This window comes from Opisthorchis viverrini (assembly GCF_000715545.1).
Source record: "Opisthorchis viverrini unplaced genomic scaffold opera_v5_37, whole genome shotgun sequence".
NCBI lineage: Eukaryota > Metazoa > Platyhelminthes > Trematoda > Opisthorchiida > Opisthorchiidae > Opisthorchis > Opisthorchis viverrini.
The window spans coordinates 1472065-1491702 of NW_008751693.1; the positions used below are offsets into that span (position 1 = coordinate 1472065).

General features: G+C 41.5%; 1 protein-coding gene across 1 annotated transcript in view; it reads right to left on the reverse strand.

Moving 5' to 3' along the window:
* The window catches only part of T265_02846 (hypothetical protein), a gene marked incomplete at both ends in the record, with an annotated part of 10389 nt that extends 1422 nt beyond the window's left edge, over positions 1-8967 (reverse strand). The window contains 3 exons of the mRNA XM_009167190.1: positions 15-130; positions 779-852; positions 8814-8967. Of these exons, the coding sequence (XP_009165454.1) occupies positions 15-130; positions 779-852; positions 8814-8967 (344 nt within the window). The remainder of the gene's footprint in view (positions 1-14; positions 131-778; positions 853-8813) is intronic.
* Positions 8968-19638: the final 10671 nt, after the last annotated feature.

A 19638-nucleotide genomic window follows, 5' to 3' on the forward strand; every position in this document is an offset into this window, starting at 1 on the left:
CAGCTGTAGCACACTTTCCGTGCCTAGCTGCCATGCCACCCAAAGGTTGCACGAGGGCTTGGATACTTCCAGGTTGCCCAAGCCTTAACAGAGGAACTCGAGAGACGCAGGTCGGGTTCGAAACACAGACCTTCCGGTGAGTAAATTTGCACTCTAACTACTTAGGCCATTTCGCCCCCAAGATCGTGTTCTTTTTTTAGGTATGTTGTGAACTAGCAAAATATTTATAGATAACTTCTTGGGACTATTTTTAAAGAGACAATTCAGCAGGAATATATTCAGTCGCCTTCTGCTAATTTGAGCTCTTCTGGATGTTTTTAGGCGGTGTTCAAACTTTCATGCTAAGCAGTGTTCATCCAAAGTGTTAGAATAATGCAGTCATTCGTTTCGGTAGAATGCACAAACGAATTTATTCCTTCATTTGGTAATAATAAACAGGTTGTAGGTGGTTGCTATAGGTAGACTCATCATTGAAAGTTTGCCGGTTCGCCTAGGAGGAAGATGTCACTAGCGCGGTTAGAACTTTTGGTAGGAACAGAAATACTGCCAATTGTGAGGCAAGAAAATTTACAAAATGAGGGCAATAACACCAAAAGATCCCCTTCAACCAGTTTGCCTCCTCTGAACTAATTTCAAAAAATTGTTTCTACACAAGAATCAAAAGGCAACATATGTCCGCAACAAACCTATTCCAAATGATCTGTTAAGGTGCTCCTAAAAGAGCTGAAAAACACATCGAATTGTTTCTCTGAGATTCTGGTGATCGACACATCCTCACCCAGTCTAACACAAGGGAACAATTTTTAACGCCCCATATAACTGGCTTTTGCAGAACGTGTGATGAATCACTAGCTAGAAAAGCAAAAAAAACAGATAAAGACGCTAAGAAACTTAAACGCGGTGGTAAATTCTCTGCACTTCATGGTGTACAACGAAACTAATGGAACGCATCTCCCACTAGAAGCCGTGAGCACCACATATTCTTGATAAGCTATTCCAGCTCCACTGAATACGTTGTACAAAATGGTTGAAAAGGTCTGTTAAGTTGAGATATGCTAAAAATTTTACCTACCAGCTCTACAAAAACTATCAAAAACAAGTGGGTTTTACAGTACTATTAGGTAGCACTGTCGGGAATGATACTGGAGAACATGAACCGCTGTTCAGAGGAAATCACGATTTGCTAGTTCGTATCAAATTGCATCCGATGCACTTACATATACCATAAAAACCGAACAGCCATGTGGTTTTGCTAAATAAGTCACAGAAGATTAATAGCACTTTCGAACCGTTTTGGGCCCTGTAATAGACAACAGCCTGTCGCACTAATATCCATTTAGGATAGAACAGCGTTACAGGTAATCCATATTTATACACGCAATCCGACTATAAATTATGTTAGCTGACAAAATAATTTTTTGGGATTTTATGACATCCTTTTTAATAATATAGTTTGGTTGCTTTCATACGTGTGTAACTGTACTTGCCCCTTCCAGTCATTTAAGGTTGGAATGTTTTGGTCACTCCATTTGTAAGTTGACAAGCCGCAAGTTACTGTTTACACACTCGAAACTTGTGCCAGGAGAAAGATTTACGGGAATGTTTGCTACAATAGATTTGCCAGGATTGAAGCCAGTTTATTTCGATCAGAAATCGATACGTCTTTTCACGTCTTGTATAATCTAGTTTGCGCTTTTGTCTCGACCTTTCTTCCGCGCTAAATAATACGGTAGAAGGTTCTCGTAGATAAGTATCAATTAGCCGTGTATAGTTTCCTACGCTCGTTGTACAAAAATGCAAACGAGGATATAATTCTGATGACATTTGGATAACTGTTTCTTGTAACCCTCGGAATGCCAACAAATCCTCCCATACACTTTCTGAATTCTTGCCTTTTAAATTATAGAATTCCACTTAATGGTATTTCTTCCAATTGGGAAATCAGGCCGCATTGCAACTTCGTGGAATGTATAACAACAGAGCTTTGTTGTTGAACAACCAAGTAACCAGACCTATCCAAGCTATCGAATAACTGATGAAGTAACAAACGCCGCTTTACAATTGTAACAAGTATCTTACTGTACGTAAGCTTGCCTGAGCAGGACAGCTTTAATGTGCTGAGGAGCATTTACACATGTATACAAGTATGTATGGGCAGAGATGATGCAAAGAGGGAATTTCCTTCCCGAGATTCAACAAGCTGGACACAAAACACTTGCAATCAGAGAAACAACTCTCGGCCCCGTGTGTTTCCAAGATTCGTCACCTCATACAAAACACTAAATTTATCAACAGTTGACCTGCCTTTCAGCTCAGTTTCGGAGGAACTGTTCTAATCGGTTTTTAATACTGATTTGAAATCGTTAGTCTCTGCGGTTCCTTGAAAGTTCCTGGAGTCGCATGCAAACTGCTTTGTACAGCTCAATACACTTTTGATCAGAAACCCCTCACGGAAGCAATGAATGGCTCTCAGAAAAGCACAACATTCTATCCATTAAAACGGCATAAAAGAGCTTTTTGAAATTTTCTGGACAAATTCCAGTACCAGTAACCAAGTGATGGAAAGAAACGGAATGTTGACAGCTTGCGTGTTCAAGATAAATCACACAATATCCGGCGACACAAGATTACTTGACGAAATAAAGAGTGCTGTCACGCACATCACTATATGAGTCATTATTCTACATCATAATGATAAAATGAGACCCATCGGGTATTCTGGATCTTTATTAAGTGATAAGCCATGGTCTTAAGTAGTTGAAAATGTTTTTTTGAATGGGGATGATTGGAACAGCTTTAAACGTCTGATCGAAAACTCGAATGCATTTGAGTTCTATTGGGGTATAAACCATTTACAAATCAACGCATAATGTGTTCAGCTTTACACCGACGCAGACTCAGTATCTAGATGACATAAACCCATAATCCATCACAGAAGAGTAATACGGTGGCAGTGTTTGCCTTTGAATTAGGATGCATGGTGGCTTTTATTTGCGTAGATCTGGATCCAAAGAGGCTCAGATCTCAGAGAAATCGTTTAAAAATTGGGTACTTGGTAGTTCGTTGTTACGCCTGTCCTTTCGTTTACATCTACGTAATTTCAAGAATTCTGTACCGCTTAAACATTACTTAAGTACAAAAATCACTAAACTCCTACAAGTTTACGCAATGATGCACACTAACATGATTGTAAGCTTTCCAACCAACCAGCAAAATAGAGCATTGGACAGGTTTCCCTGATGCTAAGTCGATAACCAAACAATATTCAATTTTTCAAGACGTACGCAGCGTGCAAGTTTTGGTGGAGCCTCAAGTAATGCACCGTCTCTTTCTATTGCATTCTGGTGACTGAAGTACATCTGCCTAGCAGAAGAAATATATTCCAGTACCGGCTAGCGTGATAACCAGCACACCCGTTGGCTACGAGGTCTTCTTCAACACGTTTCAATTGAAAGTTAGACAAATCCCCAACTGGGAAACGAAAGCTCCAGTTTTTCTAAAGGACACGTCAATCAAGCATTTATTTTGCATCAACTAAAGAAAAACGCTTCGACTTACAGCTGCTTACTTCCACGTCATTCATCAATTGTCCTAGTCATTTCTGGCTCCGTGAATTGTTATGCACCGCTGAACGGTAGATTGTTTAGCGAAGCTCCACCCAAAATTTTTAGCTCGAGTATTCATTCATCAACGTTGAAGTCTGGGTACGTGGTGAGGAATACCCCAACTTTGGTCCAAACGGTGATCCACCGTCTCCAAATTCATGTTTGCTCAAGCACGAATGCATGACAGACGATACTTTCGGGAAACACGAAAACGCCTAGCCTAAAACAGTGTACCTAGTGGCATCGCCAGTCGCTTGTGTCCACCAACGTGTTATTTCGTTAGATTGAATAAATAGTGTTATTTGTGTGCCAGACAAGAACGTTGTTTTTTTATTCAGTTTATTCACGAAACCGTTAGTTTTTTCTCGAAATAATCACTAAACCAACTCCTTACTAATAACTCTAGGCTTTCGCACTCCGCTTAAATGTTAGACAAAACAAAAAACGAAGATAGATCGTCAATGCTTCATGCACATGAGATTTCTAACATTCGTTCGAAAACTCCGGTACATAACCAGACAGCAGAGAAAATTCTTAGGTGAATCCAAATGAGCCTTTTTCAAATTCAACAACTGGACTTTATTTATTTACCTTGGATGAGAAGAGCTGTTTTGCATATTCCTCGCCAAGACCCTGGATTTTGGCATCCGGCCAAGGGAGGGTTACTTTCTGAATCAACGCCTCCATAACATCGTTCGCAAGCTACGTGCCAAGCTCGACGAACATATCAACGGCCATCTGATTATCTACCGCACCCCAGCTACCAATATTTCGGCATGTTGACACTGATTGCTCATGCCGAAATAGAAAATTGGCTGTACCATAGACACAATTTAAACCAATAACAATACTCAGATTTGACTTCCTAATTATTGGTTAATGTTAATCGTTTGTAGATGCAGTTTACACAAATGTCAGGCCAAACAAGTTTTTTTTTCATTTTTCTTCTAGATAAACACAGGCTTCTTTACCTTCACTAGTTAAAAAGAGACTGGTCTATTAGTTCGGCTATTTGGTGTGATGTTTGGTGGAGAACAATTTGGCACAGAGGAATTTTTGGCCGCTTAATGTGCTCCGTGGAGTCTTTGAAAAAAAAACAGGATAGTAGACAACGTTCAAGCTTCTTCAAGTTTCTGGTTTAATTTCCAGTCTGTTTTGTGGCGATAACCCTTACACCATTTTCATCCAGAGTCTAGCACTCCTTACTATATTTCTTACTATGCGGATCAAACCTCATGGATCACATAGTTACAGTGATGTGACTAACCTTTCTTTTTGTATAATAGTAGTAACAATACAAATATCGGGTGTGGCGAATGCGTAAAAATTGCATGAGACCTGTCGTGTTTGTAAAACTTAAACGACAGAGTAGTTTTTCACTTCACTCAGTTCAGAAATGTGTCGGCGACATTCCGCAGTTTAGTGACATCTTATGATGGGCCTTCATTCCGAATGCTGTTCAAAAACATTTCTGTAGCCTGAGGTTTCTTGCCTATAAAAATCGATCCTCCTAGCTAGCTAGCACAACACATCCTCAAATGTCGCACATTTGAAAATTATGGTTAAATCAAATAGTGTGTTCCGCAGAACTGAGGGTGACTATAACGTGTAAAAAAATAACACAATATTCCAAGGCTCACTTTCGGGAGGCTGTGTGCAAATAAGCCGTCATTGCAACAAAGAAAAAAGGACTTCTCTAGTTTATAACAATGTGTCAAAGAACAGTGTGGTGTGTAAAAGTGAACCTAAAAAACTAAAGCATTTAACGCAGTACATTTGGCATTTCATCGTCCTGTAGCTATCTCTTATTTGAAATCCCTGGATTTTGTGACATTTCCTGTGCTGAAATGGTCTCACCGAAGGTTCGTTCCTATCGGAAAGGGCTCGTTAAACTTGTCAGTCTTCGGATCAGGATTTTGTTTGACGGCATTCATTGAAGGTCAACGATTTGGTAATGCCACGTGAATCTGTAATAGTGGCGTTGGCTTTATGGACAACCGGGAAATCCCTCCCACCCAGAAATAGAGTAGTAACAAAGTAAATATGACCTGGCTTCGACAAATACACTCAATTGCAAATCAATTAGGTTTTCACGGGAAACTCAAGTGAGTCTCTTTTGGAATGTTCATCAACTGAATGTGCTGCACAGCGGCCGCCTCATGTTTCAGTTGGTACGATATTCGAGATATCGCAGAAGGGCGAAACCGGTCGTGGACTGTCCAAGAGTTTTCAGCAACTTCATGAGTAGTTTTCTTTATGAGAAATATAAACTGGTTTTCATCAGTAATTGAATTCAACACAGCTTGATCTTGACGGAAAGTAGAGTGTCTTCAAGCAAAGCATTGCAAATTCAAGACCATCCTTGAAAAAATGATGGATCTGTGCACTGAAATCTGTTATCCGACCATTTCAGATCACTAGTCACAAAAGTCAATCCGTCCATCCTTTCTGCCTTTTGTGTACAAGCAACGTTTTCACAACATGCGCTGCTCTTTCCGTTATTTGGTAAAATCACCTAAATTGGGCCAACTGACTTTAACGGCCTTGCCCTCCAGAATATGGGCAAGGTATGTCAACCTTGGGTATTTAATTAGGCTTGTAACTTTCACAGCTGTTCGTAGCAAACTCGACTTTCTCTGAAATACATCCGAAGTGCTAATAAGTTGGAATATTTGGGGTTTCACAAATGAGTGGGACACTTTTAGTTACTTGCTTAAATTAGAAACAAGCGACCAAATAACGTTCGTACGGCTACGGTCCAATAGTAAACGTGTTTCATGGGTCCGATATTGAGACTAGTCTTCCACCGCTGGATTTTTGCAACTGAGTACAACATCTGGCAGAATCTGATTTGAATTATGTTGTCTAGCTAGAAGCATTCCACACTCCTGTTCAGCCGCTTGTGGCCAGAGTACTCAATAGGACACCAGCAGTAAAGGGTGTTGTCCATTCAGTTTCCACTGAAAGGACTCCGCAGAAAGTGATTTTTCATCACGAAACACGAGAAAACGAGTCTTATTTCAAGCCATATGTGCTTTAAATTTACCGGTAATGTCATGTGCGATATTGTCTGTAAAACGACGATTTCAATCCAACTCCAAATGGATTGTCTGGAGGTACTGTTTTCTGGACACATTAAGTACACAATTCTATTTCTCTCAGCCGATTTCCCTCATACCGTTATTCGCAACGGCTTTGCATCCGCGAAGTTCATTTTTCCTGACCTTTTAGCCGTTCTACGCACAATCAAGCCCACCTGACTTGTTTAGATCAGGAAGTTGCCTTCACGTAGCTTGTCACGAAATTCAGCCAGTAGAACTGACATCCATATGGATAATCTGAGAGATTGGATCTGGTATAATCAATCCAGCATGTTAATCTGGTGGTACGATGGCAATCAAGTCAATCAATCAACCTCATACAAATCCAACAAGTTAATGATTCTACCTCAACTGGTGAACCTTTGGCTCCTGACGCCCGGAGGAAGAAAAAGAACATAACGAATGCCATAGGATAAACAGAGGCCAAGATTCTCGAGGAAGTCAAGAACAGATTGTTGTAAAATTGTGCGCAGTAACTTTCATTTAAAACTTCATCGTGCAATGGATGACTGCGCCATTCTAATGTCAAGCACCGGACATGTGCAGAATGGTGAATTTCCGAAACGTGGTTGTCACAAACGCTAAAATCAAGTCTTACGATTGGATTTTTTCCAAATTACGTAACCTCTACACCTTCGGTCATGATTGATTTGCACGCTATCCACGGTGACCTTGAATGACTATAAACTTTTTTAGTGAATAGATATACGACTCATAAACAGAACATTTCCGGTCCGACCGTTTTTTATCTTGCATATGAGCTGTGTGAGCAGTCCCACACATGTAAAAAACTATTTTTTTATCGAGGTGCGGTTTCCTCATTCCACCCTCACTAGTGTGCATTTTGCAATACGCAAACAATTTCTGTCTCTTTAGGTAATTACACTAGGCTGATGGAACTCATATCTAACGTACAGTTTTCTTATGTGCACCAGAATCTATAAAGAGACTAAAGCGTAACGTTGATTGAAGACTTCTACAACTTTTAACTCACTTATCTATGCTATAGGAGTTTCCATGTGGCACTCGCAGAGTCTGAAATATCAGACTCCTAATAAGAAACAGAGTTCTGACCAACTTTACCTCCTGGTCTCCACCTTAAACGGATTCAAATACATGATGGCTCGTTGTCGTACTGGTTAAAGGTCACAAAGCACTCCTCTGCTGGTGTTCTTGTACTGTTTCATGATAAATGTATTAGCGAACCACACAAATGAAAGTAGCCTAATAATGCCTAATAATGACATCATATGGATGCCTAGATCTTACGACACAGGCTGTTTGTAATAGCTTCCAGAGCTCCTTCTATGAAGACAACAGCTCAATTATCCCCTCATCTCTTTCAGCTCTTGCTGGTAAGCTAATCTCACACTGTACTGAGGCGCGTTGTCTATTGGAAAACAGGGGCATATTTCCAGTTATATTGTCTGAAGTAACCCCGGTTGTTTTGTCGGGTGCACAAATGTAAGTGGGAAGCCACGTCGATTATTTCAGTCATTCACAGTATGAGATGGGAAATCTCCTGAGAGAAAAAACATCCGAATGAGTGGATGCACCTTCTTATTAATCTGGTCCATCCAAGAATGTCTGTGAAATCATTCAGGAAACGAGCTGATATTCACTGTTTGTATACCAATCCTGCTTACACCATGAAAAATCGTGGGTCTAGCGCTACCAATAACAGTTTTTATGGAAGTTGACTCTCTATTACAGTTGGCTTAAGTCATCTACTGCTGTGTACTCCTCGCGTACTTCGGAGACTTAACGCCGCTGAAACCACAAAGACAGTTACACTTTCCTTTAATAGGTACGCATAGATAACGACGTGACCCTGTTGGTGCTACATTCTGATTACCGACAGTTTCCGTATGGCACCGATTTCCTAACCGACCGAACACATGATGTCCGCAAACCGGAGCCCACATTATCAACCAAAGAGCTTCATCACCATCAGCGAGGTTGCAGGTTATACGATTCCCCGACGTTCATGAGATACGCACCGCAGATGACCCTCGACAGTCGTGGGACAGCTGTACAAAGCATAGTATAGCCTAGTTTGAGATCACCTGCCGTCATATTCATCAACAGCAGTTGTAAAACCGCGTACAATAGCTACAGCGGCCACAGTCTCGTTCAGCACTTGTTTCGGGGGGTGGGATAGATAGCTGCACATTGCAGGTGGTAGTTGATATAATTTTATGTAGGGGGATTGTGAAGGTAGCTGTGCATTTAAGGCAATGGCTTGGATGCACAAGCGCCATTAAGGGCGCGACTTGGCCATGTCTGACAATGTATCTAACCGTTAATGTGGTTCGTCTCTAGGTCCCCATCCAGAAAGACGGTAGTGACCAGTGCGGCTGATTTTGCTGATAATGGCTTTCATACTTCTCAGCCAAGTCATTGAATGACCTCCCCTGGCACGTTTTCACCCTCCTCGTGGACCTGAAGAAAGAAACCTTCGGAAAAGTCAGCCTACTAGCACACGCAGCAGGCGACTAAGTCAGCGCTACACACGGAGTTTGGTCAGTTCAACTATCGAGAGTGAGTTGTTTCCTCCGATAATCATTCGACGTAGCATGGCTAATCCGGCGTTCCCACCAGAATTGGGAAATGCTTCGAAGACATCGATGGTCAAACACTGAAAGTCTTTTGACGTCCTCGGTGGGCAGCGGCCAGGTTTCTGATCCGTATGGTAATATGGTCCACACCGCAGCATTGTAAACTCGACGCTTGACAGAGAAGCTGATGGCACGCCTATGCCGCAGGTGACGCAGGTTCACAAAAGCTGCTCTGGCCTTCCAAATCCGGATGGAAATACCATCTTTCGCGAGACCACCGGGACTGATACAGCTGCCCAGGTAAACAGATTTGTCTACTATCTCATTCGCTTCATCCGCAAGCACGAGGCCAGGGTTCGAGCCCACCCAGTCTTGCACTTTGCACGTGTGAAGCGCATGCCGAAACGTGCGGCAGAATCATTTAGATCATTTAATACTGCTTGTATTACCACGGGGTTAGATCCCAGAAGAGCTGTGTTATCTGCGTACTCCATATCTGTGAGCGGACGTCCTGGAAGCACTTCGACACCACGGGCATCATTGGTTGATAGTGAGTCTTCTATAATTATATAAATGACAGTCGAAGGGGAAGTTGAGACAGGGTAGCCTTGCCTGGCATCACTAATTGTGGTTAACTCAGAAACGAGCTTTCCGTGGACCTTCAAAGGTCTGCGGAAGTTCGTTAAAGTGCTTCAAAAAGGGTCATGAATTTATGAGGGACATCTTTGTTCCACAGACACTACCATAGTGTATAAAGTCCACAGAGTCAAAGGGAGCTTTCAAGTCAAGGAACGCAACCACCTTTGAGCGCTGAAGCAGTGTCGCTGCTCCAGAGTTTGACGGATTGTGACAATGTGATTGATGCATCTTTTTGCAGGACGGAACCCAGCTTGGTTTTCCTGGATCTGTCTCTCACCGTGTTTAGTCAACCGTCGAAGAATAAGACCAGAGAGCACATTCGACGCTACAGTTAACAGGCTGATGCCACACAGCGTCAGTGTATCCTTTTGGAAAACAGAAATAACTGTCAATGTGTTCCATTTTCAGACACTTTCTCTGCGTTCTAAACTGAACTTGGTAGGTGGTTCACCAGGGATTCCCCGCTAACGTTAAACAGGGTTGGATGCAAACCGTCCGGTCCTGGTGCCTCTTCACGATTCAGAACGGATGGTTCATAATATGTTTCCTCTAACGGGTGGTAAAGGTTAAAACTTATTCGCGTGTATGTATTACTTCTACAGGTTGTGTTGCAGGATGTCAGCTAAACTGCTCTTCGAAGTGTTCAAGTCGGTAATTTTAGGATGAATTTTAGAAACTCCATTTTTCATTTATGATTTCACTGTCCGTTTCTCTCTCGGGGACACTCGATTGTATCAGTTGATGCAAGGCACGGCTGTTTCCGGTAGCAAAGGCCTTCTCCATCTCTCAAGCTTTCAATGTTCGTCAGAGCCCTCGGTCTTTCCTTAGGCTCTTCACCATCTGGCGTTTGAGAAGTTTTCCTGCGTCGTTGTACTCGTCGCCTGCTCGTATGAATTTCCTGGCGTCAGTCGTGGACAACAACAAGTAATCTTGAGGTTGGATCGGAGAAGTCGAAGAGACAGGACTGAACGCCGCCAGCATAGCTTCTTTCAAATTTTGCCATGCTTCATCTACGTGCTCACTACCAGTACAGTTTACTGTGGAAAACGGTTTTGCTAACGCATATCTATACTGCTGAGCTATGTTAGTTCTTCGGAGATAGTGGATTGGCACGCTTCTTGCTGACTTACGATGGCCTGTTGGGAAAAGAAATATCAGACATGCATGCACCAGGGCGTTAGCGAAATCAAGTGATGTGCCTCAGAAGGCAGCCCTGAATGTTGCCTCTTCACCGCTTGCTGATGGCTACGTCATCCATCTAGGACCACAGTTGATTTACGGTTGGTGATCTCCAGGTTGCTCGATGCGAACGTTCATACTGAAAGTTCGTACTGAGCAGCACACATTTAAAGGAGTCGCTCTCCATTATCTGGGTGACGACCATTCACTTCGAATCTACCACCGAAATGTACTGAGAAACGCGCCGGTGGTCACGGTCAACCGTTGGGTGATCTGAGTGTGCGGTTTTCATGGCCGACCTTTATTAACCCGTCCTTCCTCGGGCAGGGCAATACCACTACTTCCGACAACACGGACATGCTGGTCGTCGGGGGGACACCTTACTGCCTCCACACTCCAATCGCACAGGACAGTACTTTACCCTTAGACTGCCTCGTAGCACGAGTGTTCACAGTAGGGATCTTGCTGCTCTTAGTCTGACTACTCCTTTTTGGCATTCCTGGCATGGGTGTCTTGTGGGACGAAGTTTCGGCCAGGGTAGCCCCACAGGATCCCTGCAGCTCTCAGACCAGACTACCACGTCAATGTGGCAGGTTTAGGTCGGGTACGAGGTGTACCATTGTGTCTCACATGGGTGTCGCATCTGAGCGCTGGCGTCCAAAGACTAGCCATAAGATAACAGCATTTACTGAGTGATTCGACACTGGAAATTGGGTCAGCTGGGGCCATAGTGCAAATGCAGCCCTGAGAAATATTAGAAGCCAAAGCACTCGGCTCATAAACCTGGCCTCAAAGCGGCTGTGTTTATTGGGATATACCAATGCATTACAATTTTTATTAAACAAGTCGCCATCTAGTTAAAACGTGTAAACTGGGGGACCAGGATACCGTATTGGTCAGACCCCTTGATCACTGGTCAACCTTATATGAGAGACTGTGAGTGTGGCGCAGAAACTCTCCCTAATAGGAAGTACACCGAACAATACATCTCAGTAAGGTTCAGTCTCTTGATGACGGGCCCGGAATAACCCATGAGATTGAATATATTGGGATAACTGATTGCTAGTGCATAGATCGCAACTTTTCGGAAATATACAATCGCAATCAGGATATACCAAAATCATTCAAGCACCCATAAAACGATTAGACTTTCCGTCAAAATCTTAATTTATGAGCACAATTTTTCTTGGTGTGTTCGGTGCTCAATGTATTCAACGTATTCAATGGTTTTCCAACGTTTATTCCAGTGTATGAATCAGTGTTGATAAAAGACTGAAGTGATCATCTTCTGGGTGAATTCACTGGCTTCAGTCTCATACACTTGGTTTTCATTCAGTTGAATTAATAATTTAGAGTGGGCTGAAGATAGAGACTGAAAAGGGTTGTAGATGAACTTGAAAGTTCAGGTTCCCGGAGACCTAGCCTTCTTTCGTTCTTTTCTCGGATTAGCAGAAAGGAGAGGAGCAACATCATGATGGTCTCGTTGGCTAACCTAGTTTGACTTATAAGGACTAGATGTGAACTAAATCAGTTTTTACGGTGGAAGCCTACTGGACAGGCGAATCCCCACACTATTTCATATCCAAGGGTAAAGCACAGCTCACTAGTTCACTGAATCAAACATATATACTAGCGATCTAAGCACAGGCAGAAAACCCAAACAATACCGGTAAAAATCCATGGAAAATGTCTCTGCTTAACTTATCCCGTGGGACCGGATAAAATCGTGAAATCACCGCCAATAACCTGCCGCAAAACAGAAACCATCAATAATGCGTCAGATCCCAATAAGCACTTGATTAAGTTCAATGACTAATATAGGTGAAAGGAAGGCTCTTGCTGCGGAGTCACTTATTAGAAAACACCAACTGAACAGTTACAGACTATTGGACAGGAAAGTAAAACTCTCATATGTTTATGAAACTCAAATATCCTGAAGGCGCCTTCCTAGATTTCTCGGATATTCATTGATTATCACTCAAGTGTAAACGGGTGTTACAAAGTGATTACACAAATTCCGTGAATAAATCCCACGTTTCAACAGACCAGGCGGAGTTACGAGAAAACATACTACTCGCATATCCCACCAGTAGTACCCACCGTTATCCAGGTAGAACGGAGATTAAGCCTCAAAATAATTTGCTGCGAAATAGACGCCAAAACGGGTAGTCTATAACGCGTATCGGAAGATGACCACCTTAGTTATCACGTTCTATCTTCTGTAGAGTTAATAAAGTAAGCTGATTTCTGCCTTCGTTTGAAGTTTCACTTTTGGTTTCTTCGTTGTAATTCAAAACAGTCAACATTCTAAGGGAGTGATATTTTCTGGCTGCGTTTGGTTTGTGTGAGAGCAGTCCACAGTCATGCACGTCTGAGTGGGTTCCAAACAACAGCGCATAGGTTACCTTCAAAAATAGAGGGTTTCGGCTCACCTATGACATCGTGATTCCTAGTCCTTATTTTTCAAGATGAAATTGATCGGGAACGACATCCAGACTTATTCGAGGATGTTGCTGTCCCGTGTGTAACTGCCAGTTTCATAGAATACGACCCTGGTGGAGAAGATAAAAACAAAAGACTAAGGTCCTGCCGAAAATCGATGTTGAGTCTTCAAGATCAAAATGTCTTTGAGCCAGACCGTTTATTCAGAGATGGCAGATAGCCCTCTATGACAAGCTACAAACCATATCTACTAATGATCCCTGGAGTGTTCATTCATGTCCTTATCTATTCTAACCTTACCTTAAAAAATGCTCAGATATCAAACACCTTTGATACGCAACAATGTTTCTGTAAAATAGCAGGCGCAGCGCATAGAATCCAACGGATATATATCAGTAAGTTTGGATTTAACTACTCCGGTGAAGACAATTCTAAACATCCCTATGATCAGAAACCAGTCTGGAGGCGTAACGGATGCAAAAGCAGTCATTATGTTTCTTTCTTGGTTTAGTTTCTAAAACATTGCTTCAATAAAGCTAAAGAACTCCCTTAATTTTTCTGAAAATACTTTTCATTCAAAACTTCAAAAAAGCATTACAGATGTTCAGGAAAATAGCCATCTGGAATATGCCGCTTCCAGTTGGTACAAAAACAGACTTTCAACTTTGTTGACTTCGCAACAAAACACGCTTTTTGTGATTGTGAGAACCTCACACGAAAGCGCATTACTAGAGAGCGGTAATTTGTTTTTAATTCCTTCTTAAAAAGACACGTATTTTTGGTGAAATGTTTCTTAATCCGCTTCCTGCAAAGAAAATAAACGGATGGTTTTGATGGATTTGTTAGCATTACTTATTTGTGATGCACAGAAGGAAGCATTAGAGTATATCGAATCACGTTTTAACTGAAACGAGGCGGTTTTTTATGCAACGGATCCGGTTGATAAAAATAAATGAGAGATCCGGGAAATTTTCTTTGAAGAGTTCCATGGATATAAAAGGGAACATAAGCTGTTTGTTCTAACTGGCCGTAAACACTTCCCATCTAACTATCTACGCAAAATTTCACTTACTGAAAAATTTTCCAAACACCGTTTTTTCAGGTTATAGGCTGCTCCTGATTTTCTAGTGGCGCCATTGGTTTAAGGAAGCCAACATCGCCTAAAGACAGCAGAGTAAGACCCCTAAAGGTGGTCACGTATCTGAAAGATACCCAGAAAATTTTGCTAACCCCTCTTAGGTCTGTCACTGTTGTATTATGTTTGCCATGCTATCCTCGAAAAAAGGAATGGTGGATGCGCCGTCACGAACGGCTGTGTTCTGGTCAAAAAAGTTCGTATGACCACAAGCTCTTAGGTGTTAACGCTATGTAGTTTTAGTTCAGTACATTCAGGTTTTTGCAAAATTTCATCCAGTAATGAAAGGCAGTCTATGCCAGAAAGTTGAAAAGCATGGTGTAGCTGTTTTAGCTTCATTCACAATCATCGGCAGAATAGAAATACGTTGTGCATGGCGGTTTACACCACACATGCTGGGGTTGTCAGAGTAAATTTTTGTTGTTACTTTGGTTTATCCACAAAAAACTCCCGTACTTGCAAACAGGCGAAAAAAACAGTTTTGCAAAAAAATCCCGATTCCAGCGGATAATGAAGGACTCCTCAGATGCTCTAGACGCTAAACAATGTGTCTCAAAACCTCCTGAGTACCACACCATTGGCTTGGATATGTAATAAGCGCAGTTCTTTTGTGCGAGTGAAAGAGAGAACAAAGCAAATGTTTCGATTTTCCGAGCCTATATCTGTTTAAATTAAAGTGCCTCACTTAGTTCCCACCTTCGTGTTTCCTGAGGAAGTCGCGGAGCTCGATATTTTGATGAAAAACTGGAAAAATATATCGGATCCATTTTGCTATTCATTTAATGTCCTAATAATTAGAAGCGCAGCACCTTGGGTAGGGTTCTCGAAATCACTGAAAAATACAACCTAAAGGTACTTCACAGAATAAAATATATGGGGGATGTCCTTATTCTGTCCATAATGACTCTTGTTTTTTTATTTACGTAGAGGATAAGCAAATGAAAACCCAATTGAAAAACCTTTTAGTTTACGAGTGCGACTGACATGCAGTAAGCTATCGTGATCCTAGGATTAGAAATTTCCAAGGGATGCAATCAGAGGATCGTTGATACTGACAACGGTAGAACAAAAACTACTGCTCCAATAAAGTGAGGCGCGGAAGTACAGTGTCAATGTTCAGACTACCATGATAAAAAAGTAAACCAGCCCACGGGCAACAACTGGATTGTCATCAGTCTCATTGATCGTGAGCCTCCCTATTCGGCTATCGTAAGCCATCTTAGTACTCATACTCCCTCTGAATTTGTGGCGCCGTTGACATGTCGGATTATGCTATGGTCATTTACACGTAGCCAGTTTTGGGTTGATGATATAACATAACGACACAAATGGGTGCAATTTTCTGAAAAAGGCTGGAGTGTCGTAATTATCTGCTAGAACTGCTTTTAAAAGTTGAGATTTTTATCTCACTATTCAGTCGAAATACGCTTTACTTGCAATGACCATATAAGAAAGGAATTAAATGTGGTTTCTCGAGCACAGTGTTTCCCCGGGATGTTCATCATCACGTCAACGGTAACTCAAGTAAACAATCAAAGTTTTATCCTATTAGAATGTTCCTCTGGATTGTAGTAGAGCAGCAAAATGATGACTTTAGTCCCCAAAGGGAAATATTGTACTTTTCATTCCATTATGCTGCATATTTACTCCCGAATAAATAAATATTGAGGTAATTTGCGCAAATTAAACTAAGCCCAAAACCAGGTTGCGAGGGTTTTGAAACAACCATTCATCTTTAACTCATTAACACAAATAAATTTCTCAGGAAGCAACCGTTTCACACCTTTCGAATTCATCAGAACGACGAGATCTGCACTACTAAACTGGGTATTTTATATGATTTTCTGAAAGTGGTTAGCAAAACCGGGAGTCTTTTGGTTTGTTTGATCGTAATTTTGCCATGGAGTTGCTTTAGCTAAACCAAGTGGCAGATGTACTACAAATACGGAATACCTGGGATTCGGTGTGCAAGCAAGGCAGTGACCTAACCGGAATTTATCAGTCATGCCTCCAGGTTGAAGACCACTTAGGTATATATATATATATATATGTGTGTGTGTGTGTGTGAATCTTCCACTCTGGAAGTCGCCACTCCCGGAGCCAGCAGTACGTGACGACGTTAGGTAAGAGAGTGGAGGATGAGCGGCCGCATATCTTGTCTGGGTCAGAGCTAATCACACTGCTGACCACTCAGTTGCGGCTGAAATGTCACGTGTTTAAAGCACTAACCAGGGGATCACAAGTTTGATACTTCGGGAGATGCGCACTGCTGACGAGTTTCAATAAGGATGGAACAGCTGTACAGTATTTGTTGTTTTTTCACCACAGACTCATCTCATTGAACGGAAAACTCTCGGCTGAAAAATAAGAAGATCTATCCATACCTTTAAGGGTTACCGTCCCAGCACGACTGTTCAGCCATTGTAGAAATGGACAAAACACTTATGTGCGATTTTCAACAGTACAGTTCTCAAGTGTTCTGTGACCTAAATTCTCCGTGTATATAAATGTAAACCCGTCATTAAATCAAGCCGGGTTTTGAAATCAGTTTATTGGAAGTAATTCAGGGTTGAATAAATTCAACCCTAAAATAAACCACTCTATTTCTCGAAAGAAATTACTCACAATGAAGCTGGAAACTCTTCAACGGCTTACGACCGGTTTCGCAAATCTGAAGGCCTATCCGGTAGGCGCAACCCCGAGTTCCCATTAAAACGTGTGCTTTAGTTGAATCAAGAATGCACAAATTCGTAAACCACACTCGTTTTTCCACAAACTGAGCCCCAGCTAGAACTCACCTTAGTAGCACCTGAGTCGCTCGCTTATGTCACCCTTCAGTTGATTGTGCTGCATATGAGTGTATTTTGCGAATTTCCTACAGTTTTGATTCAAGCAAGATATCAGGTTGACGGAAGCTCGAAATTGTGTCTACCTGATAAGCTTAAAGGAGAACAAAACCGGCAATGGGAGGGCAAAACGTTTAAAGTAAACTTGAGAGTAGCTTGCTTCAAGGTGATACACTCCAATATCTCTAATATCGTACCAAGTGAAACATTTGGCGGCCTGTATGTGTCATACTCATTTGAAGAATATCATAAACGAGATATTTAGCTAAGATTTATATGAGTTTCCCCATAAAGTCTAATTGGTATTCTGATGGGTGTATTTCTTTAGATAAGAGTATGAAAAATCAATAAAAGCTGGTGTCATATGAAAAGTACTTCCGACCCCGAGGTTATCTAAAGAACTTTCAAAGTAACAGTGTAGAAACTTTTGTTTTATGCTTTCTGGATATAATATGGCGTTTGATTATATACTTTCTCTTTCAATCAAACTTGGGTACCTATGAAAGTTTTGTAAATTTGTAGGTTCTCGTCTGAACGTTGAAATGAAAATCCTACATTCTACATTAAGCACATTGTGAACATTGGACACCATAAGATACTGAGAAACAACCATAGAAAGGATTCCACGCAAACTCTCCACCAGGTAAATATTCAAGGTCAAACGTATTCATTACTTTGGCAACACAAAAAACGTTATATGAAACTTTTAGCACGACTTAAACCCTCAAATTGAGGTAATAATACAATCGCACAGAATGACCTAATTGGGTTAATGCTGAAGAACAAGTCAGAACCATCAGCCTTGCGTGACATCAGTGCTATTCAATTTGGCAATAGTCTGCCCCCCCCCCATCAGGCAGCTCATATTGTGGCCATTTGTCATCTGAATCTTATAGAACGATACACCATTCGGGTGCAAAACAACTGTTGAGATAAATCAGAATAATGCAATGATAGGCGAGATTAGCTGCAATTTATTCATGATATGCTAATATCTGAAGGTAAATCTGGATGTTGGAACACCACTGCTTTTGAGCAGATCTGAGGGCACAATAATGTGAAACATCCCCCAGGTGAAACCAAAAACTGACAAACCCTGGCCGTTCCTAGTTATTCTAACTCATGGTTGATAAGCAATAAATTGAGATGTCTCTACCTAACCCGAACTATTCTCAGTAGCAAATAACCTAAACGTTAGTGGTAAATATTGGCAAGACGTTTCAAGCACTAGGCAAAGGTGAAAAAACTTATTCCTTATCCTCGACTTAAACTGTTTCTCAGTCAAACCAATTTTAAGAGAATGGGTTCTGATAGTTTACCTGTTTACTACCCGGCACTAGGCTAAAGTCCGGTTGCATCAGCTTTAAATCAACAAAACTCCGTAGCGCATAAGAGCTGAATAAGCTCTTTTATTTTGATCTTCCCAGCCGACTTGACTACAAATATGGTGGTAATACTCACTAGTCAGTGGGGTCCTCGGCGCTTGGATTGTGAGGTCGATTATTTGTCACATCTTTTGCAGATTAACCATCACAGTTTGACCTACTGGAATTATCCAGTCTGGCAGACCACATAGCCCAAATATAATAACTTTTATACATCCGCCTGGAACATAGATAGTGGTCAAGCTCTGGCCATCTGTTTTGCTTTTTCCCGTCAAATGACCAGCACAAGTTTAAAGTACCTAGGTGGTTGCACCCGAAACCATGTTATAAGACGACCAAATTCAACCGCCAATAGGCAGAAGCCTCGGAGAGGCTTCAAATCAGACTAACTTATTTAAAACGGACAGTTCTTGAAAGAGCCACCAGATACTTTCGTATTTCTTGGCGTTATCTTGACTTCACAACTGCAGGGGATGCGAAGTAATTCCGAGAGAATAATTTGGTAAAATGTCACCTGGTTGTAAATCAGTTCTGTTTTGTTATGAACCTTGTGAAAGACAATAAACAATGGCTACCGGAAAAACTTTGCTCACAGACTTAACCTATTATATTGTCATCTGCCCCCACGGCAGAAAAACTCGAAAACATCAAACGAAGTTATTTGTGAGACTACTGGCTGAAATTACATCTTAAAGGAATTTTTCCAGAGATAAAGCGAATCTTTGCGACGGATCTGATCTTTTACCAA